The following is a 23703-nucleotide window of genomic DNA, read 5'->3' as shown; positions in this document are numbered from 1 at the left end:
TTGAATTTTGTTTAGAAAAACGAGAATATTGTAAAGAAATAAACCAAATAAGGGAGCAATAACTCTTAGTGAAACTAACCAATTAGAGATCCATTATGTAGAAGAAATTTGATTGAGTACCAAAAAAAAAAATTCTTCAAGATGGAATAATCGTCATGCCGCAGAACTGGATAAGATAATAAAGATCAAGGATATAAAATCCTCTAAATGCTCGGTCAATCTCCTACAAGGTGAAATTATAAGTTTTTATGTTGGAGAACTTTAAACTACGATCATAGATGTACGACTATCTAGATGCTTATCGTGGTACATAGGAAAAACATAGGAACCTTATCCATAGTGGTGTAGTCAAGTATCCATGTCTATAGAGTGTGGCAAAGATCTTGAATGAAGCCTTCTTCCCTTTTTTTTTATTTAATAGATTGGTAGCTATTTCCAGCGGTATCATTTTTTGGGCGATTTTTTTGACCATTTCCTTATACGAATAACTTATTTTATCCAAAAAAATCCCTCTAAGTAGTCTAACTCCAATAATAAACTATCCAAATACCGTGTCTTGAGTGAATGACAAGTGGCCAAGCATAGGATCTTGATTGATATAATATTATTGAACACTTTATTGTAGTCGGTCGATAATTATTAAGTTTTGGGCATTTTAAACAATGATAATCAAATTTTTGTCTAGAAAAGGGCATGATAAGATATAGTTGCATCCACATATATGCCATTTAATTTGAAAAAAGAAACTAGAAAAATGGTATTCGATAAGGGATTAATTTAAAGTAGTCTCTGCAAGAGTTGTCCCTTTGTACAGCAAACAGCAAAAACCAAACTATTGACTTGTTGATCAAAGGAAGAAAAATCAATGATAGCTAGAATTGTAGATAAGATGTCGAATAAAATTAAACCATAATATGAAAAGCCGATCTAGCATATGCCACTTATTTGGAAATTGACGAGATGGATGAAGTCTTATGCACTCCACTCGATCTCTAGGATGCAATCAAGACTTAAGCTAGTTGTTGGTTTATTTGGAGACATTTTGCAGCTGTGATTGATGCCAAAATGAAAAATGTGTCCGATTCCGATGTTGGTATCCGGTTTGAATTCCTACGATGGAAAGTTGGTAGAAACTTGAGCTTTAGATATATATATATATGGTCGATGAAGCTACTTTTGACCCTCCCGCGCAGGATCACCTCTCACCTAGTAGCAAGGGTGATTGTCAAAGAGTGCTTCACTAGAGCTATAACCAGTGGGATTAGATCATATATGATTCACATTCATGGGATAGGGGGAGAAGAAACTAAGAAAGGCATATGAACTTTCTCCTTTTTCCTTCAATATGCAATGTGAGTTTGGCTGAACATGAACGGATTTTTTTTTGTGTGCGCGTGAACAAGGAAGGCAGATATCATAGTATCACATTGATTAATAATAAAAAAAAAGTGCCATAGGGCCGGGTTTATCAGTGTACACCGTTCTCCTGCTAAAAGTTTAAGTTTTTGGGCTGGGTAGGGTCAAATAGGATCCATGTTATGGATGGAGCTTTTCTTTTTTCATGAGGAGTCATTCATGATGGGAACATCAATGAATTGAGTTCATGACACTAGATCACCTGATATAAATGGGTATGTTTGACTTGAAGGAAAAAACAAAAAGCTAATTTTCTCACCAAAATACTTGCACGTAATCCGAAATCTAATATCGACAATCACAATATTTTTGATGGAAGTGGATCGAGAGGCATGGTGTAAGATCCGATGCTCCATGGATCGCTTCACCTCGCAAATCAGATTCGGAAAGCAGGATTCAAAGATCGAACCCCAAGCCATGCCTATACCGAGTCTGCGACTTGGTGCGATCTACACCTCTTCCAACATTTAGATTCAAGAAGAATAAGTTATCACAAAAAAGTTTACACTTGGATACGGTAATTTCCGGGTAAATTATGGCCTGCACTGTTTGTTCTGACAACAAGAATAATGGCCCCAGAGGAATGCGAATAGAGTCGATCATGAGTTGGGCCTCAGGCCTAAACTTAAGTTATTTTTAATCACACTTCAGTCCGAGCCTACGCAAAATTTAATATTTTCAAGTCCGGCCTATGATGAGCTCATCGATCTGCAAGATACAACGCCGGAATTATAATATTTGCAAGATCTGTTCTCCGTACGGGCAGCCGCTTGTCGCACTCCTCGAGGGATCGCCATCAGCGAGAAATCCATAAGGCGAAGAGGAAAGCCAAAGGCCGCTCGGAAATGGTCGGCGCGATCGCTTTTCCAGCTCGCCCATCTCCGGATGCGGAACCAAAGCAGCCCCCTCTTCGGTCCTCTCATCCGTGCCTTCCCGAGATTCCCGTCAGCTTTCTCCGCATTTCCTCATCTCGAGCGCAGCCTCAAGATCCCCAGATCTTCAGGTTTGTATGGTCGTTTATGGTTGCTCCTCTTGCAGTCTTGTACGGCCTCCTTTTTAGTTTTATTTATGTGTACCCACCGGCTACTTGTGTAATGCTTTAAATAGATTTTTCAGAAATAGGAACATATTATGTCAAAAAACTCGAGCTTTACATTTGAGTTCAATGAAGAATATACAGTGTTCAAAGGTCTTGGCAGCGACTTTGTGTTGACGTGTGATTGGTTCCCTGATCTGGTAATCGTATTATTGTGGTTTGAATGAAATCCTGGCGAAGTGATGAGATTCGAGTACTTCTTGGAAAAGAAAATGTATGCCCGCATCGATACCCAGAATTAGGCCTGAAATGAGTCGACTGCTATTGCTGCTTTTTAATGTGCTTCCCATTTTTCTTAAAAAAATATATTCTTCTTTCCATTTACTTTAGCCATTCTTCCTGATGCTATTCTTGTGTTAGTTCTAAGAAGCTGGTTTTATTATTTTCCAAGCGTCAGCACAGAGAAATATATTGATTTTGTGTGAGCTATTGCCCCCTTGCGGTTGTTCTTTTCCTTTCCTCTGTCGTGAATAATACTGTCTGAAGATCAAAAGAGACTGCACAGGGGCAACATGATAAATTAAAAATTTGACAAAAGAACATTCCGTAATGACGAAAGAATGAACTAGACTTGAATTCTTTTTAAAGACAAAAGAACATTCTGTAATGACAAATGATCATCATTGCAAATGTAATACCCGGAACAAAAAAAAAAAAATGGTTTGATGGGCCGGCCCGAAGAAGCCGGGCCCATCTATAAAATACGATCGTGCCCTAGGCACGATCGTGGAAGGGGAAACACAGAGAGAGGGGGGTGGGGCGGCGGCGTGAGGGGAGGTCGGTCGTCGGGGGAGGCGACTCGCCGGAGGGGATCGAGCGCCGGAGAGGGAGATCCGGCCGGCCGCGGTGAAGCCCTCCTCCTTCCTTTGGTGTGAGAACCCTCCGCTAGTTGCTCACAAGTTCTTCCGTCGGTTCCTCGCCGGAAACATCACCGGAGCACCTCGTCGGGCTGAGGTAAGTACATCTCCTTCCTTATGCTTCATGTTCTGGATTTTGAGTGGTATGGGTGAAGATTTGGCCGGTGAGATCATCGAAGAAAGGTTCGAAACAGGGTACCCCTGTTCGGCTCCTCTCTTCCGGATTCCGTCGCCGTCGGCAGCCGGGGATTGGCCGGGATTCATGGCGGCGGGGTTGATCGGGTCTGTGTGAGGAGTTTTATGATTTATTTGAGATGGGGGATGGGGGATCCGAGGCCTTCTTCCTCGTGATCCATTGTCTCCTCTCCCTCTCGTGTCGGCTGGCCACCGGCGGTGACGGTGACGGCGGTCGAGGGCCACTGGGGTTGCCGTCGGGTGGGGGCCGAGCCACTGCCAGTGGATCTCCGGTTGATGTGGGAGGAGGGGGAAGGGAGGAAAGAGACCCTGGGTCGGTTTTTAGGGAGAAGAAGAGGGGAGGACTTCGGTTGATGATGGAGGAGAGGGAAGGGAGGAAAGATGTCTGCCGGTTCTTGGAGAAGAAGAGGAAAAGCCTCTTCTCTTTTTCCCTTGGCCGGTCACCATCGCCGCTGCAACGATGGCGGCCGGCGATGGTTCGGCCAATGGTGTTGTCGGGTTGGGGAAGAAGAGGGCACAGCCACCATGGCTGTTGCCCTTGGATCAAAAAGATTTGAGGAAGGGAGATGTACCCCCAACCATGAAGAGAGAGGAATCATCCATTCTTTTGGTCTCTTCAACGGGACCGATCATCGTCGCGGCGTGGCTGCGGCCACGGCTGGTGGTACACAGTGGGAGTCGGGCCACCCCGACTGCCCTAGATCTGGAGAGATTGAGATGTTTGGGGACCTGGTGATGGACCCCATAGTAGATGTGAATTATGGTTTAGAATATTTAAATATTAAATAATTTAGTTGTGATTTATAATTGATGTTGTAGAGGAAGAGTCGGTGGTGCCAGGAGATTTTGATCAGGGGACTCAGCATCCCAGCGCGCAGGTTGTGATTCGGATCCATGTTTGAGTCAATCTACAATCTCTGTAAGAATCCTTGTACGCCAATCCTACATGATATACATATTTTTGCACTATATATGTTTGATATGCTATGATCCAGACAAAGCAAAATAGTTTTATATTTAATTATATTTTGATCGTGTTGGCTTGTGGTTGGTAGTGTGATGGATGCTTGTATGTGTATAACTTATACCTGCATAATTGAATTTATGGATGTGGTGGTATGGACTAACACCGGTCGGTTTTGGTGTAATGGTAACGCTTGATCCTGACAATTGGTATCAGAGCCAGAGGTCTCGAGTTCGAAACCCAGGCATCGCGTTGGGGGGGGGGGAATGTTGGACATACTCGGCCGCTGTGCGGGCCATACCTGCGGGGTCCCTGAGCAGCACAGGGAGGGTCACTGTCAGCATGTCCTGCCGCCTGCCAACGGCGATGGCCTGGTTAGTAGGTGGGTCATACCGAGGGTCCCTGAACCCATGGCGAGGCCAGGTCGGAGTCCGGGGTTGGGCGAGGCCTTGGTCGGAGTCGACTCGTGGCACTGTCTTTGGTGAGGTTTAAGGAAATAGAGTTGCGCCTTCACTAATACCGGTCGGTTTGGAATGGAGGTGTGGATGTGAAATTGATTAAATGAACATTGACTTTGGGCCGTTTCGTTATTATGGGTTTGCCCGTCACAGGCTCTAAGTGTGACAATGTTGGTTTGCCCGTCACAGGCTCTAAGTGTGACACTATTGGTTTGCCCTGTCACGGGCTGGAAACGTGACCGGGATTTGGCCCAAAGTCGGAAAGATAATTGATCCGGATCAAGTTAATATAGAATGGAAAGAAAAAGCATTGAAAACATTAATGAAGATTTATGAGCTATCGTATGCTATATCATTCTTGCGTGGTTGGACTTTCATTGATATTTGACGTGCATACTTATATTGATTATTTGAGCCTTTTGATAGTCGGTTTATGATTTCATGAAATGTGCATCGATTTATCGTGGTTTTCGAATTCATATTATTATTGTGTTGGTATGGATGTGTAGGGATTCTTACTGGGCTGTAAAGCTCACCCCCCCTTCTTCTTTTTCTTTACCAGAGTTGCAGGATGCATAGTTTTGGATGGGATGGGCGCAGAGTGCGAGCACCAGAGTCATTAGTTAGTTAGTTGTTTATCCTTCTTTGATGTCGATGAACATTTGAAGAGCTTGTAAATGAACTAATTTGTTTATTTTGGACATGTCGGACTGCTCTATTTGAATTACTAGATTAATTGTGGATTTATTAGAATTTTTGTTAATCATAGGCCTTGCATGATCTTTAGGGCACTGCTCTAGGGCTCATGCGGCCGGTCGCGTACCGGACCCGGGTGCTGGGTTCGGGGCGTGACAGCAAATTTGAGAGTAGGTGGTAAAATTTGATGACCTTTTTAGCCACGCAAAACTGCAGAGGAGAACACAATTCTCTTAAGTATGTAGCAGACAGTAGTATCGATTTATTATTATCATCATCATGAGCGAGATTATTAGGCATCATGCATATTATGATCCTGTCAATTGTTTGTGTGTCATAGAAATCACAACAAATAATATGCCTTCTTAAACTGATTTTAGGAAAAATGAAGCAAAACAATATAAATTTCTTTGCTGCCGATAAACCTGTGGACTTATTATAAATCATGTTTAAGATTGTGCATCTATTGGAACATTAAGCTTGAGTATAATAGGAACCATAAATTTTCATTGCATGTATGTGTTGTGAGTAAATGAGAGAGAGAAGAGAGAGATTCTGTTTGCTTTTGCAACTGAAACAAGACTACATTGACTAGAATGATTAAAAGAACATGGGAGAATGATTTAGCAAGAGATGAATCTCATTGTAGGTTCAAAAGAAGGTGGAGTAAGAGCGTAATTGCTGAGTTCAACTCTACGTCAATTTTCCAAGCTTAGAATGCCAGTGGCACTTGGGCACCCCTCTCCTCGGCTTGTGCTCTAGAGGAAGGTTTCATTTTTGGACCCTGAAGGCGGCATTCCCACTGTATCTCAAAAGAAGGGAAAAAAAAATCAAGAATGCTCATTTGATGTATCTCTGGATCAAATCAATCTTACAGTTTTGAACCTTCGATGATTCCTCACTAAATCCTGACGTTTAGGTGAATCTTTAATATGTGCTAACAACAGGACCATTTCAAAAGGACCAGGAACTAGACTCAGACCACGCAAAATATAAGTAAATTGTTACTGGCTAAGATGAACTAAGTGGCATTTGACATTGATCGATGTTGAACAGCAATTATTCTGACTCTGGTGCAATTTAAGAGAGAATAATCAGGCACATAAATTGTTGAGGACGATGCTAAACTTCAAAGGAGATTGTTAACACACTAGTTTTTATATTCACAGATGCACCTACCTCATACCCTCTGACAGCCAATTCTAATAGATGCATAACTAGATTCCACAGGCTTTCCCCACCTCTTTTTTGTCTGTCAGTAGTCATGAGGAATGATTATTTTTTTGTTACTCTTTTATTAAGATGGCAGTCATTTTTCCTTTTTAATTAACTGATATGTCTGAAGTATATAACATAGACATTTTATCCTGCCTGCAGTATATAATTTAGATATATTACCACATCTACAAGTATATGGCTTAGAAATTTTACCTTGCGCTCCTTTTTCCATTGTTTTAAATAGTTTTGCTATAATTTTGTTGTCAAATTTCTCTTCCACTTTTGCCTTGTTTTCCTCCTTTTGATGCATTCTTCATAGCTTTTAAGGCTGAATTACTAATTCAATAGGCTGAGACTTTAAGGCTACTCAATAAAGGTGGCTAATTTCAGCTTGTAGTCTTCAAGACTTCTCACATATGATTTGTTGATCAAACATAATTGATGTTAAAATTTGAATATGACTGCATATAAATTGCAGCAATAGAATATACGATACCTTATGGGGTATGATGAGGTTGTATTACAGTAATATGGTGTGGCAACACATAAAGATTGCTTGTAAATGTGTAAGAACAAGGATATTTAGATAGTAATTTAAATTCATTTAGAACTTTCTAAATTCTGTTTCTCTTCCTAGTAATTTAAATAAAATTGTTAGCTACCTTTGAGCTTTTCTTTTCTATTCCTTTGTTGCGTTTAGTGAGTCCTTATTGCAAGACTACTCCTCTCCTTTAAGAAAGCAGCCCATTTGTACCTCTTGAGAAACTTCAGTCACCATGGGTGACTGGACCCTTGTTTTCTCGTTTTGTTTCTTCTTGTACTGGGATTTGAATCCAGTTATTCATAGAGGTAACACATGTACGATTCGGCATGTTAAGTACCTATGGAAGGACAACTGAGCTTATTTATGAACCTTGAAAGGATATTTCTTGGGCATCTATGACATCATAAGTTTGTTAATGAGTAAGGGCATATTTAATATTGCTTTACCAGTGACTTCTTATTCCTTTATCAGTCTCATATCCCATATTCTTCATATCTCATAACGACAATCTCATTCTTGAATTTACAAAACTCAATGTTGGGCGATTTACTCCAAGATCTCTGTAATTAGCAATAAGATATCACAAAATGGCAGTGCATTATCCTCGCCTCAACAAAACTGCCATTTACATGGACAAAGGTTAGAAGATGTCAAGACCAAGCTATAGGTTTGTCTGATTTATTTGCTCAAGCATTTTAAGAACTGCAGCCATGGTTGGTCTCCTTGAAGGATCTGATTCTAGGCAATTGCCTGCAATAGCGAACATTTTTCTGACTTTTTCAACAGGAACAGATACTAGAGACCTGTCAATTGCATGTTCTTCTCTCTTTTCTTCGATAACTTCTTTCACCTGTTTTACCATGCATTTTGTCAACAATGAGAATTCATTAGAGACATACTAAACAGCAACTTAAAGTAATAGGAGAAATGTATCAGAAAGATGTGAATATAAAAATTTGGGGCACTGCAAATGCATAAGTTGCCATCTTGAAAGCTACGCATTTCAGGGTCTTGAGTAATCCAGGTTGCAACGAGATTAATTTCTCATTGCTAAGCTTAAATAAGCAGGAATCTTGACAGAATGTCAATTGTCCAGGTGTCCAAAAGAATGACGTGCAAACCTTCATGACCTTGGACGTGGATATAGTGGTGTTATATATGTCTTTTTAAATATGCAGTATGTGATGAATAATAAGTTAGACTAATTGCTCCATACCATGGTTAAAGTGATTTACCTTCGCTAATTGTTATATCAGTTTTTTTTTTTTTTTTTTTGATGAAAGCTAATTGTTATATTTACACCTGACAACTTTTATATAGAAATGCAGAAAGTTGACATTCTACAGTTAAGACATCATGCTTTGTTGATTTAAAGTATCCACTGTCCACATGTCCAGCGCATCAAGAAACTCAAACTTGAAGTGTTTAGGTCATAATGCCTTGAAGCCAAACTTTTAGCTTTTGCTAGATATGATATCCAACAAGGTAGGTTATAATATTGCTAAAAATATCTGAACCTTGTAAGAAGTTATGGTAGATGGCTTTATCTTTTTTGATCCATAATATTGAGTATATTGAATATTTAAGAAACACTAAGTATTCTTTTACAGCTTCAATAAGTTTGATAATATATAATGTGAGGACCCGTGCGGGCATATGTTTAGTCCCACATCGGTTCTTCACTGGGTAGATCTTGGGTACTTATACAGGATCAAGGTACCCAAATAATACCTTCCGGCTAGCCATTTTGGGTGAGGTCCTGGGTTGTTACAAATGGTATCAGAGCGGATCCAGCCCATAACTTATGTGGACTAGGGGACACTGCAGCACAGATTCATTGGGGTTGACCACGGACCGATCGTGGTGTTTGTGATTAGATTTGAATGGATTTGAACCCTTAGCCTGACGAGGACGTCAGGGCTTGAACGGGGGGAGTATGTGAGGACCCGTGCGGGCATGTGTTTAGTCCCACATCGGTTATTCGCTGGGTAGATCTTGGGTACTTATACAGGATCAAGGAACCCAAACAATACCTTCCGGCTAGCCATTTTGGGTGAGGTCCTGGGTTGTTACAAATAGTATGCGGGGGTGTGACATTTGGTATCAGAGCCGAGGACGGCTCTTGTCCGATGGTGGGAAGGGTGTGAGGCCCAATAGTCCCACATCGGAAAGACTCGTTCCGTAGCCTGGGCATATGAGGCGGGTGTCTCCTAATTCTGCAGACGCGTTTTGGGTAGAAAACAAAACCGGAGAGGGGTGAAGGACGCTTGCGTGAAGCCCCAGAATTGGACAATATCTGGCAGGGGAGCCCCATGTTCCCCCCTCATGTGGCCCCCACGTGGGCACTAGGTGCTTCACGTGCCTCGCAGAGGCGGAGGCGTGACATATAAAGTTTTGAAAACAGGAATACTCATGCAACCATGTCAAGTCAAGCAGTGTTAATTGATAGACCCAACAATAAAAGCATGTGCTTGACTTGAATATATATCTGAAGGCTCAGCAAGGAGGAGGCCTATGATGACTTGAATAGAAGGTTTGATTTAATATTTGAGAAAAAGTAACTTTGGTATACCATGTAGGCTGTAGCCCTTAAAGTTGAGAAAAGGATTATTAAATCTGGTCTTAGATGGGTATAGGATGAAATTCCACAATTCTTGTTGCCGGTAATATACTCAGCTTGTTTAATTTCATCCAGAAAGAAAATAAGGAATGATTTATTCCACAAAAAGGCAATGGAAACTGAGGTTGTAAATACCAATATCAAACATCATGCCATTTTTTCATTGGAATGGTATGATATCGGTGCAGTATTGGTGCAGCACCGGTACCGACAATACATACCAAAACTGACAGCATCAAAGGGAATGAAAAATCATTAGTTTTGACTTGTACAGTTATTATGGTTCCATCAGTATGCATAGGTAACCAGTATGAATGGTTTTCGCATCCCTCCCAACAATCATGCTGGTGCCATTTCCATGTCGAAATGGTATGGTATTGATGGTACCATATCGTGTTAGTGGTTTTTGAATCCATGATAGAAACTCTGTGGCTACAGAAGAAGAAACTCGATAATTGACACAAATATAAACTCAGCCCCCATGGAGCTTGGACGTTTGGGACTTGTATTTATGAGTGAAAGACTTACCCAGGTCACCAGCTTTTTGCCCTCCTCGATAAATGATTCATCTGTTGGTCTTTTACCAGTTAGAAGTTCAAGCAAGACAACACCAAAGCTGTAAACATCTCCTTTTGTTGCTGCTCTTCCCGTGTCAAAATATTCTGTCAGACACAATTCAAAGAATGAACTCAATTCATCATAACCCATGAAGAGAAGTAGAAGGTATATAGAAGCTATAGTGTCTCTGGCCCAGCATAATACCAGGAGCTAAATATCCAAAAGTTCCTGCAACAATTGTTGTCACCTGACTCTGATCTGGTTCCATTAATGTGGCCAATCCAAAATCAGACACCCTTGCCTCCATGTTTTGATCAAGCAGAATGTTGCTTGGCTTGATATCCCTGTGGATTATGTGTGGAATACAATCATGATGTAGATACGATAAGCCCCGTGCTGCACCAACTGCTATTTTGCACCTCAAAGACCAGCTCAGGGGCTTCTCTTTACTTGATTTGCCTGCAGCAATATCTTTGTGAGAAGCGTACTGAAAATAAGACGTAGTCTTGAGAAACAGTGTTGACTATATTACCATGAAGCAGTGCATCCAAACCTCCATTTGGCATCAGTTCATATATTAGAAGATTAAACTGAGCGCCAATATAATATCCATGAAGAGTGACAATGTTCCTGTGCTTTATGTCACTCATTGCATCGAGCTCTCTTTCAAATCCACGATCTCTATCTGTATTTCCTTTGTTCAATCTCTTCACAGCAAAAGCAGTGGTTTCATCTATTCTCAATCTGTATACTGTACCATAGCCACCAGAACCAATGATGTCCTTGTTTGATAACTTCATGGTCTTCTTCATAAAAGCTTTCGAAGTAAGGGACCGTGATGTCGGGGACCGGAACATAACCACCTTTCCATCTGTTACCAGACATCAGTTTTCTGCTTCATATGCAAATTCCTGTGACTAAAATTATAGCTGTTTTGACATAGTAGAAGGTAACCTGTGAAAGTATCTTCGATGATCCTACGCTTCCGTGCCCATCTTTTGTAGAGGAGGAATGAAACTATAATCTTGGACATGATAAATGCAACGCAGCAAATAGTAATATAGAGTCCTAAAGCAACAGAATTGGCCATATTTTTCAGTCCAACTGTATGATGCTTCTGATTGACATCTTCTACCCTTCAATCTGGAAAATATATACATCAAGACAGAAAAACTACTGTTATGATTTTATCGGTTTACATGGACATAATTTCTCCATTCTTATTGGAGCATGATGGTCCTCAGAACATTAACCCATGCAACTTCCTAATACCCTTTGAGAAATTGAAACAAAAGTAAAGGTATTAGGAATCATTTTCAATTGTTATCAGATCCATATATTGAAATGCTTAAGCCAGACATTAAAAAAAGCCATAAAAGATGGCTATTCAGAAGCAAAACTAATAGATTTTCACACACTTGCCTTACCAATATGTGATGAGCATTACTCTTCCTTCTAAACTATGCAAACAAAAGATTACTTTTTTCGAACCTTTATAGTGATAGATTGACAATGATGGAGCTTTTTGCTGTGCTTTTGCAGTCATGACCTGAGAATAGAAGTGATGTTGAGGAATGAAAAAGAGCTTAAAAAAGACTAATTATCTTCATGATTTCTTTTTTTTTTTGGGAAAGGATGGCCTTACCACAGCAGAGGCTGCAAGAGTTTTCGAATCCTTCGTGAAGAAACGCAATGCCAATGGAAGATGAAAGGCTTTCAGCTCGGTAAAAGCTGAAGGAAAGAAGAGCCCCTGCTGCATGGACTGGGTGCCAACAGAAGTTGGACACCTCAGCTGGATATGCATCTGAAGGGCATGGGTGATGGCATTTGGGAAGGACATGTGTCCATTTTGATGATTATTAGGTTCAAAAGCAACAAAACCAACCGAAAAAAACTGGTTGAATCACGTGAAAACTTGACCTAGACTCCTGTCTTGTATGCTGGCTTTTGATCTCATCTATCCATCGCACTTTTTACCATTATGGTTATCAAATACCTTGCGTTAGTAGAACTTTTGATCTATCCTCGCCAGACTAAGAAGCTAGTCCAAGTGGGATGTGAGCAGCGGAATCAAGTACATCTGAGAGAATTTTGGATAGCAATTCATCCAAGGAGCCAAGCATATTTGTGAAACAGAAGTAAACCTTTTACTCTCCTCTTTAATGATGCAATCAATCCAACGAAAATTCATACATTGGGAGGAAAATTTTTGCTCATTGCGATTATCTTCCACATCGACCATAAAGCTGATGACTGATGACAGCTAGTGCATGCGAAAACTAAAGCTCTCATTACATGGTATTGTATCCAAGTCTGAAACATTTTTCGCATGATGCTTGTAGAAATCAATCTTGGAGTTCAAGATGTGCCACCTGATCCACTACTCTTAACATTTCTCAATCTAGTGTTTCTTTTTTCTTCTCTTCTTCTTCTGACTTTAAGATGGAGGAAGTGAGAAACTTTCCCCAAGAAATTTATTGATTATAGAAAAATGTACAAAATAAATATAAAAAGAAGTTATAGGGGACTAGAAATCAGACATTTGCAACACTACAGAAAAGAAGTCATTTAGAGCTTGAGGGCTTTCCTTTGCTTTTTCTATAGCATAAAATTCTCCAACTTTAAAAGGTATGCAATGTCTAGGAGAGGGTTGAGCTAATAGAAGATTTTCTTCCAAAAAAGATTCTAAAGTTCCTCTCTAACCAAATATGCTAACAAAGGGTCACGATAAACTGATCCCATGCTTTTCTCAACTTGAATTTGATCTTTCTTTGATGCCGAAAAGTCCAAAGTTCCCGGCATTTCTCATCTAGTGTTATTTTGAAAATCTAGTAAGTTGAAATTTTACTTTAAAAAAAATGTTACTTGAATGGTATTTAGCTTTTTAATCGTTTATTTTAAATTTGTACCATATAGTGTGTCCTTTAGAGTGTGATTTCTGAATTAAACTAGCATTCAGCAATTCTCGACAAACTTACAACTTTATCAGCACAAGAAAAACAAATTCAGATGCCGGAGTATGAAAGCACTGTCCATCAATCTGACCAAGTTGAGCACAAACCTCTCAAGGTTCAGATTAGAAAGCTCTCGGTTTTCGAACCCGTGACGATGGTCGGTAACTTCGCAGGGTAAGAATGCCACCGACGCTCGCGCGTCGCGTCTGCGTATTAAAAGGAGGCGGATACGAAGTGCGTACCCACTTGCACTCACAAGGAGGTGGTTTAAATTGGAAACATCACCTTTGTCCCAGACTCTGCCACAATTTCCCAGAGGGACGTGTGTCGATACGCACTGGTTTCATGCATGCAGCTGTAGCCGCATGGCTTTCTTTTATGTGAGAAGATTAAACATTGTTTACAAGTCTAAAAATCTGCCTCCGATCACGTAGCCAACATGTATTGAGAAGATCTCTGGATGTAGCACAGGGGGGTAATCTTCTTTTTTTTTATAACCATTCCTATATTATCATAAATTTATAGAAATATTTTTATTTTTTTTTGGTGTTGCAACAGAATTCTGGTACTTTCCGAAAGTGCCCGAAATAAGCGTCTTCCCGTTCATGCCTGTAGACTTTTTTTTTTTTAATAAGCACTACTTCTAACGTTTAGGGTAATAGTATTTTTTCCGATGCCTATGATCTACGAACGGGCTCCATTCGGCTTATTTCCAGCTCTACCTTTTTCGATCAATTAATATATTAAAAAATTTATATTATCAAACAATTGGAAGTCCGTTGATTGTCCTACTTATATTAGAATTCTATTTCTAGCTTATACATGTTTCTTATTAATTTCAACACTATTAGAAATAATTTATCTTTTAGTACTAGTCCATTTTAAGTTAGATTAAATATGTATTTGAATTTATTTTTTAATTGATGTTTTATTTTTTAGTAGAAAAGGCATAATTTTATAAATAGGAGGAGAGAGTTATGTGAAGAAATTTGGAGATTTTTTTTTTTGTATGTGGAGCCTCTTTATTTGTGAGAGGGAGTGCCACACTCATTATTTTTGGCCTTTATTTCTTTTGAATAAATTTATTTTTCCTCCTAATATTTTTTTCACATATATTTTCTTCTTGCAATGCAAATATTTTTTTTTTTTTGTATTTGGCATTTGTTTTAGAACATGGGTAGACACTAGGGCTGAAAATGGATCGGATACAGGTCGAATATTGATATATCTATATTTGTATTCATATTTTTCAACAAATATGAATACGAATACGGATAATAAATGGATATCCAAATATATATGCATATTTGTTCTAAACGGATACAAATACGGATCGAATACTAAGCGTATCAATAATTATTATAAACAGATACGTATATGAATCGAATATTAAATATATCCATATTTTTTTATCCGAATATGGATGTCAATTGGATTTTTTCAGATATTAATCAAATTTGAGCAAAATTCAATGATGAAAATTATCAATGAAGACATGAATATAAAATAAAGATTCAATTAAAAATATATAATTTTAATAAGTATTTATCGATAATAAAAACTAATAATTTTATAAAGGATATAACGCTTAAGGTTGCTTGACACCGAAGTAGACGAAATCTAGGACGCTTTCAACGCATTTCACAGTTGTCGTCATTTTACAATTACCGAGTGAAAGATAGGAAGTAGATGAAATCTTCGAAACCCTAGTTGCTTGAAGACGACGAAGAGGAAAAAGGAACAAAATGGTCGAACAAGAGATTTGAGCCTTTTAAGCATGCAGGGTGATCCGAAAAATTTTATTCGAATTGAGTATTCCATATTTGGATTACTGTCTTAAGTGATGGTCATTCGATATCTAGGTTTCATTTAGTTTAAGTTTGGTTAATCACTTAATTAGTTTTCTGATTTAACTTAACTTTCTTTTCACTTACCTTTGTTATATAGATATCCAGATCCAGAAAAATCAAGTGTATCTGCATTTGTTTCCGTTCCCGAAAGATTTATGAATCGACTATCCGGATCCGGATTTGAATTCGATCGGATCAAAAAAATAGGATCTGAATCCAATCTGAATCGGATATGAAACAGATACGTTCGGATATAATTCGACTCACTTTTATCCCTAGTCGGCATTGTCAACCTACTGCAGATAGCAATGTCATTCTATGTGATACCAGAGATTTAGGCTTTGAGATTGGTGGTCCATATATATGCCGCTTTATAAGAAGAATAAAACATATCAAGGTACATTATGAAGATATTAATGCAAGACGGTGTCCCAATTGTTGCACATATATAAAGCTAGCACGGTGCATGTGGTGCCAAAGTAATGGACAGGTATTTATCAGGATACTTTCAGGAATATAGGAATCATGCCGTATCAATGTAAAAAAGGTGGAGGCTTCTCTATCAATTTAAATAAAAAGATAGGAAGAATCATGCAAAAATTTCAAATATCTTTTTCCCCACTAATGGAATCTCCGGACAAAGTAGGGCCATTAATTTATCGTTTCGCCTAAGCGTTAGGCTTCCCCGGCTTTCCGGAGCTCAATTGCCCTGTCACTTTATACATGGAAGCTTTAAACAGCTTCTGCGACTGCGTGACCACACCATTTATTCTGGCCGAACATTGTTATCTCGCCATTGCTGTGTAGAAATTCGTGTACGTGTTACAACGCCTTGCTTTCCTTGAATAATTTCCCAAGGATGATGTTAATTTACAGCAGATCCTAAGCCTGCCATGCAACTGTCTTGCTGACATGCATCTTTATTTATGTTTTAAGAGGACGATTTGTTCACTCTTTTTCCTAGATTCGCCTTTGAGTTTTCTCATGCATGTGTTTGTGTGCACGTACGTGCGCGCGCGCGTGTGCGGTGATGTCGCATTTACTTGTATTCCACCTTTCATTTTTATGCCTATGGGAGTACAAGATTGGGTTGCGTCAGGCTTGCCACAAATTCTGAGCCCAGGAGAGACGAAGGCTGCAGGTTATGTATGATCAAACCATCGATAGCAGTCCAATTTTCCAGCCTTACCTAGCTTGATTCCACCCGGGTATATGATATATGGTATGTGGCTAAAATACCTAGTATATGTCTATCAAAAAAGATAGCAAGCATGTTATGTGCAACTTTATTTGTAAGCAACCTAGAATTCCACGATGGTGCGGTTTAGGTTTGGGCTAAAAGCATGTCACGTTCGCTCATCTCCAGCCCTTTTGTAGGATATCACTGTCCAACCACTTAGATTTCTTAAATAGTTGATAAGATGTTCAATAGCACTCACAAGTCACTCTAGCATATCGGTGTGATGACTCTCTTCTCACTCAACTAGGTCATTGTCTTCGTCTCCGTTTTTATAATCCATCATCAAATTTTTGCTCAATAGCCAAAGTGTCCAACCATCTTTTTTTTTTCTCAAAAAAAAGAAACCCAAACTTTTCGTGGATTCCCACTCCATTTGGATCAAAGGAGTCATTGCCATCATCGTATATTAGATCCCATCCTCCGCCCACGCGCATTTATTGGATTATCGAGACGATGAGGTTAGAGGTGATAAACTTCCCTCTTCCATGCTTTGCATACATGTTAGGAGGGGGGAACTCAATTTGATCGATCTTTTCAAGATTATGGATAACTCGTTATGCGAGAATCCGTGCAAGCGCATGTCCAGTCCCACACAGATCGTGCATTAGATAGATCTTGAGTACTTATATAGATCAAGGAACCCAAATAACATCTTCCAACTAATCTTTTTGGATGAGATTCTGGATTATTTCAAATGGTATCAAAATATATCCAGCTCATGGCCTACATGGATTGGGGACACTACAGCACGAGTTTATAAAGGCTAAACACAGGCTGATTATGGTGCTTGTGATTAGATTTTAATTGATTTGAAGCGGTAGTGAAGGCTTAAATGCGGGAAACATATGAGGATCTATGAAGGCGTATGTTTAGACGCCCTACATTGGCTATGCATTGGGTAGATCTTGGGTACGTACTTATACAAAGCCAAAAAAAATCTAATTTTTTTAGTTTGATCTGGTTATCAAACCAAATTCTTGGATCCTGTATAAACTGAATAAACTTGGCAGATGCACTTAGGAACATTGATGTCAGGCCTCATGAGCTGCCGCCATCTTTCCCCTGCTTGTAGATTCTTGGCTCACGCAACAGGTTACTTAAAAAAATAAAATGTCTGTTGAGTGACAAACGGTTGGAAAAGTACTTGATTCCATGACTCCACGATTAATGCATGGCATCCGAATTTCTCGCCAACCATATCAAGTTTTCCAGTCGCTTTATTCCTTGTTCTAGTAGTCTATTTGACCACTTTCCACATCATTTTCGCCTGGAAACCAAATTTCCACTAGAATCCCCAGGCCTTGCCGCATTAAAAGATTGCGATTAGATCTTTATTTTTTATTTTTTGACGATACCAATGCCAGCTCGGTTATTTGTTCCTTCTCCCAAACGTCAAGTTCCTACAACTAGTTTCACCGACATGTTTTCGATATGTTGCTTATTTTTCCCCACTTGCACCATAGTTGGGGGGAGATCCTGGCTGCTTGACTCCCTATCAACGTCGGCATTATCGTCTCAAAACAAACAAAAAAAGAGAGGACTCCATTAGATACAACAAATTTGACGCTAAGAGGCTTAGTCTATCACGACATTAGGAAGAGAAATCTGGAGTTCTTAAGCAAACCAGATCGAGCTCAGCGTTGAGGCCGCCTCCGTCGAGAGCCATCTTCTTGTCCCGCAGCAAGGGACCCTCATCAAATTTGACATCAGCCTGGAACATCGTACATGGTAGCGTTTACTTGGCTTGAAGTACAGAGATGAACCAGTCAAAATCTCCACGAGCCGAAAACCCTCTTCTTAACACTAGAATCTTCTGGTTGGTGAGAACAAATGTACATCAAAAGAAAGAACGGAAAGAAGAAAAAAAGAAAGAAAGAAAGAAGCAGCCAAATGTAGTTCTCTCCAAAAAAAAGATGCCAAAAGAGCAGGGGGTCATCTAATACATCTTAGTCTTAACCTTTCAAATATCAAAAAAATTGATGCATAATAAAATATGGCAGCCTTTTTTTTTTTTTGGCGCAAGATGGTTATAAGATTCATTTCATTCGTTTTTACTAGAAAGAACAACAAAGAAAGTCCATATCCCTAGTCTACTGTATATATATGACGGCATCTCTTCTTGGTTGGTAACTGAAGTTTTGTTTTTCTTTATTTTTCTGCTATTAAATGGTTTTTTTTTTGTTTATTTTCATATTAGACATGGAACATTATTAGTACCAATGGTATACGAATGGTCGAATCCTTTGATTAAGTTTTTCTATAGGGTAGGCCGTGTTGTGCTGGTTTAGGCCTATACTTTCTTTGAGCTTGGACGTGGATTAGTCCTGATTCACTTGCTTGGTCCTTTGCCTCAAATTGTACCAAACTTTTAAGCTGAATCTTTGTAACTTCTCCGGTATTCTTTTCTTCTTCTTTTTTTCAATGAACAAGGGGCTATAAGCCACCTAAATGTATTTAAAAAAGAATGATTTTGATCCCTTAAGAACTCCCCCAATTTATTGATGTAGTCTTTTCCCTACATGAACAAACTCCAGATTAACAAGTACGCTGAATTATTGACATTACAGGTAAAGGTTGAATTTTGATTAGAACCTTTTAAGCAAATTCCTAATCAGCTACTGCAGATGTGTCTATATTATAGTACGGTTTAGGATGTACAGATAACACTTCAAGTTCTTAAATAATCCAAGAATACTTTTGTGCTGTGCGCTGAAATATGATAGTTTGGAGATACTTGTTCCTCATAGTTTCTCTCCTTTGGCATGTCTTTCGGCATCTGACAAGTGCACCAAGTCTCTAGCTAGGACTTAAAAATAATGCATGTAATGGAACCCTTGCATTCTGTGAAAATTGTTGACCATACCTAACTTCAGAAAGAGACGTGAAGACCAAGACTGAAACATCACTGGCCAAAACATGCATTCCTACTTCAGCGATTCCTTTTAGTTTTCCTTTTTTTTTGAGAGAGAGAGGGATATAGGAGGACCAAAGCTCCATCTGCTTCACTAGGGAGATCTCATTTTGTTTTTCTCACTCAGTTCATAATGTTTCTCATTCCCAACCTTCTATTTTTCTCTCTCTCTCTCTCTATCACTCTCCCTTGGACGGAGCAAGATACGGTTAAATTTTGAGGTTTGTTGTATTCATTTACTTAGGGAAACTCACGTATACCGTCAATCTTTAACAAAAGAAAGAAACGGCGCTTGTTCTTAAGACCCGGATACCGTCGATTGCGCATGGTTTTTAAAAAAAAGAAAAGGAGAATACACGCATCATAATAAATTAATTTATTTGGTCAGAGATCCATTGCTAGACACACTGGATGGTAAGTCGGTATAACAACAAAGGTACAAATGCGGTCAACGTCACTACCTTTAGATCACTGATAGAAAGAACATTTTAATTTTCTCCTTTTTGTGATAAAGAAAGAATAGTCATATGAGGTACCTAAGTAAATTAAGCTTACAAGATTGCATCTTTGGGCACCCATGCTACAATTGACATGCTGCACTCCTATTTCTTACGACAATAATGTACACATAAAGTAAAAGCTACGCCCAATTAATTAGCTCCTTCATAGAAAGCCATGCTCATCGATCGGTTTCATGCTTTCCGTATGAGATTGGGGCACCAAAATGGATCATCATGAGGCAATAGATCATTTGGTTTTAATGCCGTGAATACCATCAGAATCAGTGTCACCAACACCGAGAGCACTGATAGCAGGAGCATCAGCAAGTTCGCCATCTCCGCCTTCACCTCCTGGGAATATTTGGTGGCGGCAAGTGCTAGAACGGTCAGCGGGAAGGAATAAGCCCACCAAGCCACGCTGAACTGTCTCATGGATCTCCTGAACAACGCCGGCCGCGAGACCTGCAACAACATTTCAGGGTAAAGTAAACGTAAATTAATCCACAATGGCTAGACCCAAAGAAATATGCGAGCTTGTTTTTCTTTCTTGCTTTTTTAAAGAAAAAGGAAAGAAAACCAGGGAAATAAAGCAATAAAAAGCCATTTGGATTCTTGTCCTTCAAATTTAATTAGGGCTTTACAGCTAAGGGCCGGGTGCATATTCTATAGCCAATGGACGTGGTGGCGTGAGTGGCCATGCAATACGCTACCATAACGTGTCTCCTCCTTTCCTCATCTTCTCCTCTATTCTGTGGCACCCCCCACCCATTCTTTTTCTCTTTCTCCGCAGCGGGAAGACAGCTCAAAGGGCCCCGGGGGGAGGGGCTGCTCATGGTGCAAGTCTGGGCACATGACATGAGAACAAATGGTAGTCGGTAGTGCTAAGCTAAGTTGATCTCTACGATTCCAGGAATTTCGCATCTTCCTATCCTTCCTAATTGACTCTCTTCCCTTCTATCTCCGCATGCTACCCATCCAACAGAAAACGTGAAAGAATATCACTGCTATAAACATGATGTTGTTTTCACGAGTCCTAGTGATTGTATATATATATGTGTGTGTGTGTGTATGTATATGAGAGTAGAAAGAGTAGTAGAGAAGTTCTCTTTTGCTACTCTTAATATGATTGATTTTAATCTTTGACAAAAAAAACAAAGTGATGATGATAACACTAGTGAAGTACAGTGATTAAAAGGAGTAGGAGGAGAAGTAAATGTTTGTAGGTGAGTTACCAGGGAGGCAAAGAGGAAGAGGGAGAGGAAGAAGAGCATCTTGCAGGAGGTGTCGAACGAGGAGGAGATGGAGTCCCAGGCGAGGCAGGCCATGCTGGGGGCGGCGAAGAAGAGGAAGAAGACGGGACGGATCATTGCGGGGAGCGAGTCGCTGCCGAGGAATCGTTGGTAGAGAGTGACGAAGAGGACGAGATAGTGAGCGATGCCGACGGAGAACATGCAGACGGCGGTCTCCCGCCAGCCCATCTGGGCGGCTGCGCGGGCGCCGACGAAGTTAGCGATGACGGTGATCTGGCTGGTGGGGTTGGCGACCATGGATAAAAATTTCTTGCCCTTGGTGAACCACTGGCCGTAGATTTTGACGTCGAGGACGAGGATGGGGAGGGAGAAGAGCCAGCAGAGGAGGAGGTAGGACTTGGTGTTGGGGCGGAGGAAGGGGGTGGACTGGAGGAGGAGGAGCCAGGAGATCCAGGGGGCGAATAGGTAGTTCATGCCGACGTGGTGGGCGAACTCGGCGCGGACGCTGCGGAAGCGGAAGAGGCAGCGGACGGCGTAGAGGAGGCAGAGGGCGACGAGGGTGAAGAGGGCGAGGGACCACAACATGACGAAGGCGGCGGCGGGGACCATGCGGATGATGGGCCGCAGGGCGTGGGCGTCTGTCGTCGGCTCGCTCAGCGTCTTCCACAGCAAGGCCTGGCCGCAGAGGGAGAGGCTGATTCGGAAGTAGCCGGCGTGGAATCTTGTCAGGATGGAGAGCTTGGAGAGGGTCTTCTCAGTCGCCACGTCGAGGTTTGTCAGTGAGGTGGTCGTACTGGTGCTCGTCGTGATGATTTGGAGCTCGACGTGGTGGGGTTTTTGGAGCTCGACGTGGTGGGGTTTTTGGAGCTCTCTCTCTTCCATCTCTCTCTCTCTCTCTCTCTCTCTCGATGCGAGCCATTGGGGCGTGGTCATGAGGCAATATATAGAGTGGGGAGAGAGGGATGGGGAATTTGAGCGGGTGCCGGCTTGGACTCGAGTGATGGAGGAGGGCTGCTCGAATTTGAGCAGGTGCCGGTCTTATGGGAGACTGGACGAGCTACGCTCCGCCTCCTTCGGCCTTGGGCCCAAGGAAAAGGAATCGGTAGGGCTTAACCCGCAGCGAAAGATAGACTAGTGGTGGGGTCGCTTGAAACGTTTGGCATCAGCTCAGTTTGACTAGGCTCGGCTCGGCTAGCGGTAGAACCTGGAACCCAGAAACTTGGAATCGATTAGGTAATTCCCCTACAGCAAATTACAGCAATTCAGGAAGACCACTCAAAAAAGTCACACAGGTGCCTTGCACGATTCGCTTTGCCTCATTTAAGTAATTCCCAACACCAGTGTGTTACTTTTTTGAGTTATTAAGGATTCTCCAATATTCCCCCATATTTATCCGTGAGCGTCCCTGCTGCCGGCCCGCCGGTCTATGGTATACCACACGTTGGAGGATACCGAGGTTCAGGAGGACTCGATACGATCAAGTAGGACTTGGGTCACGATGGACCCTCATCTCGAGTAAGAACTAACCGATCAAGTTTATTAATAAATCAGATTATCATATACATCTAAAATGTTGATAATATATAATATTGTGAAAATAAAGGATCCAAACTTAGTCCTACATCGATTCGATAGTGGAGAAGTCTGTTCCTTAAATGGAGGGGGCTATCCCTTTCTCTTCAGAGGTGCCTTTTGCGGGACAAAACCGTACGTTGGGAAGAGACTATAAAACCTCCTTCAAAGCGGACAATACCTCTGACGAGAAGTAGTTGTCTCCGCTGTCTGAGCCCGGTGGGAATTGAGCTTTGGGGTTCGGGGGATACCCTCCAACCTCATCATATAAAATTATTAGATATAATTTATTCGCACAAGAAGTGCTCTTGTACACATATATTTCATATGAAAAGTAAACATTTACATTCAATTGACATAAATCTTTCTATTGCTATGATTTTTTTCCTCTCAAATGTTTTCTAGTTGCTATACTCATAGGTGATGGGGCTCCTGAGCGTCATTAAACGAATGTATTAATTTACAAATAAGTCATTCAGCAAATATGCATATATTAATGTCCTGCTTGATTGCTTCTAGCTAGGCATGTTACTGGCATGTGAGATTGCATAGAGGATATTACTTACTGTCTAATACTTAATGGAAGTTGATTTGTTCTTCGGATGAGAGGGGCATGATGGCAATTCTACAAAGGAATTTTTGTTGGAACAAAAAAAGGTACAGTTGCGATTATCGAAGAATTTAGCAGTTAGAATTTCAATTTTCTACGCAGTTGCAATTTTATTTTGTTGGTAAACAATGGAATTAACAAAATTAGTGAGCGATTATCGAAGAAGAAGAGTGCACAGTTTTTTTGCATAAATA

General features: G+C 40.5%; 2 protein-coding genes and 2 long non-coding RNA genes across 5 annotated transcripts; 2 read left to right on the top strand and 2 right to left on the bottom strand.

Annotated features, from left to right (window-relative positions):
• Positions 1 to 946: 946 nt before the first annotated feature.
• Positions 947 to 12986, top strand: LOC149751567 (uncharacterized). Its single transcript, XR_016398045.1, has 2 exons — positions 947 to 2419; positions 12257 to 12986. It is a non-coding gene; the product is annotated as an uncharacterized LOC149751567 (long non-coding RNA).
• LOC120104563 (uncharacterized) lies at positions 3233 to 5739 on the top strand. The gene is made up of 3 exons (XR_016398044.1): positions 3233 to 3466; positions 4384 to 4483; positions 5549 to 5739. It is a non-coding gene; the product is annotated as an uncharacterized LOC120104563 (long non-coding RNA).
• On the bottom strand, positions 7846 to 12387 carry LOC108511554 (receptor-like serine/threonine-protein kinase At1g78530). Of its 2 annotated transcripts, XM_088709209.2 has the most exons (7): positions 12268 to 12387; positions 12114 to 12171; positions 11577 to 11765; positions 11155 to 11493; positions 10827 to 11081; positions 10593 to 10726; positions 7862 to 8294 (listed from the first exon to the last, which is right to left on the bottom strand). In XM_088709209.2, the coding sequence occupies exons 3-7, from the start codon at positions 11710 to 11712 to the stop codon at positions 8106 to 8108; spliced, it is 1053 nt and encodes a 350-aa protein (XP_088565335.1). In that variant the 5' UTR covers positions 11713 to 11765; positions 12114 to 12171; positions 12268 to 12387; the 3' UTR covers positions 7862 to 8105. The 2 variants fall into 2 exon arrangements, with proteins under 2 accessions (XP_088565336.1, XP_088565335.1); XM_088709210.1 differs by lacking the exon at positions 12268 to 12387 and having other exon boundaries at positions 7846 to 8294; positions 12114 to 12260.
• Positions 12987 to 20052: 7066 nt separating the features above from the next.
• Positions 20053 to 22350, bottom strand: LOC103701805 (S-type anion channel SLAH4-like). The gene is made up of 2 exons (XM_008783983.5): positions 21310 to 22350; positions 20053 to 20539 (listed from the first exon to the last, which is right to left on the bottom strand). Exons 1-2 carry the CDS (start codon positions 22258 to 22260, stop codon positions 20270 to 20272), a joined length of 1221 nt encoding a protein of 406 aa, XP_008782205.3. The 5' UTR covers positions 22261 to 22350; the 3' UTR covers positions 20053 to 20269.
• Between the last annotated feature and the right edge of the window lie 1353 nt (positions 22351 to 23703).

This window comes from Phoenix dactylifera, chromosome 12, assembly GCF_051530095.1.
Source record: "Phoenix dactylifera cultivar Ajwa chromosome 12, Ajwa_hap1_PhDact_Kaust_v1.1, whole genome shotgun sequence".
Classification (NCBI taxonomy): Eukaryota; Viridiplantae; Streptophyta; class Magnoliopsida; order Arecales; family Arecaceae; genus Phoenix; species Phoenix dactylifera.
Note: the sequence above shows the minus strand (reverse complement) of the source record. Positions and strands in the feature narration are given on the sequence as shown.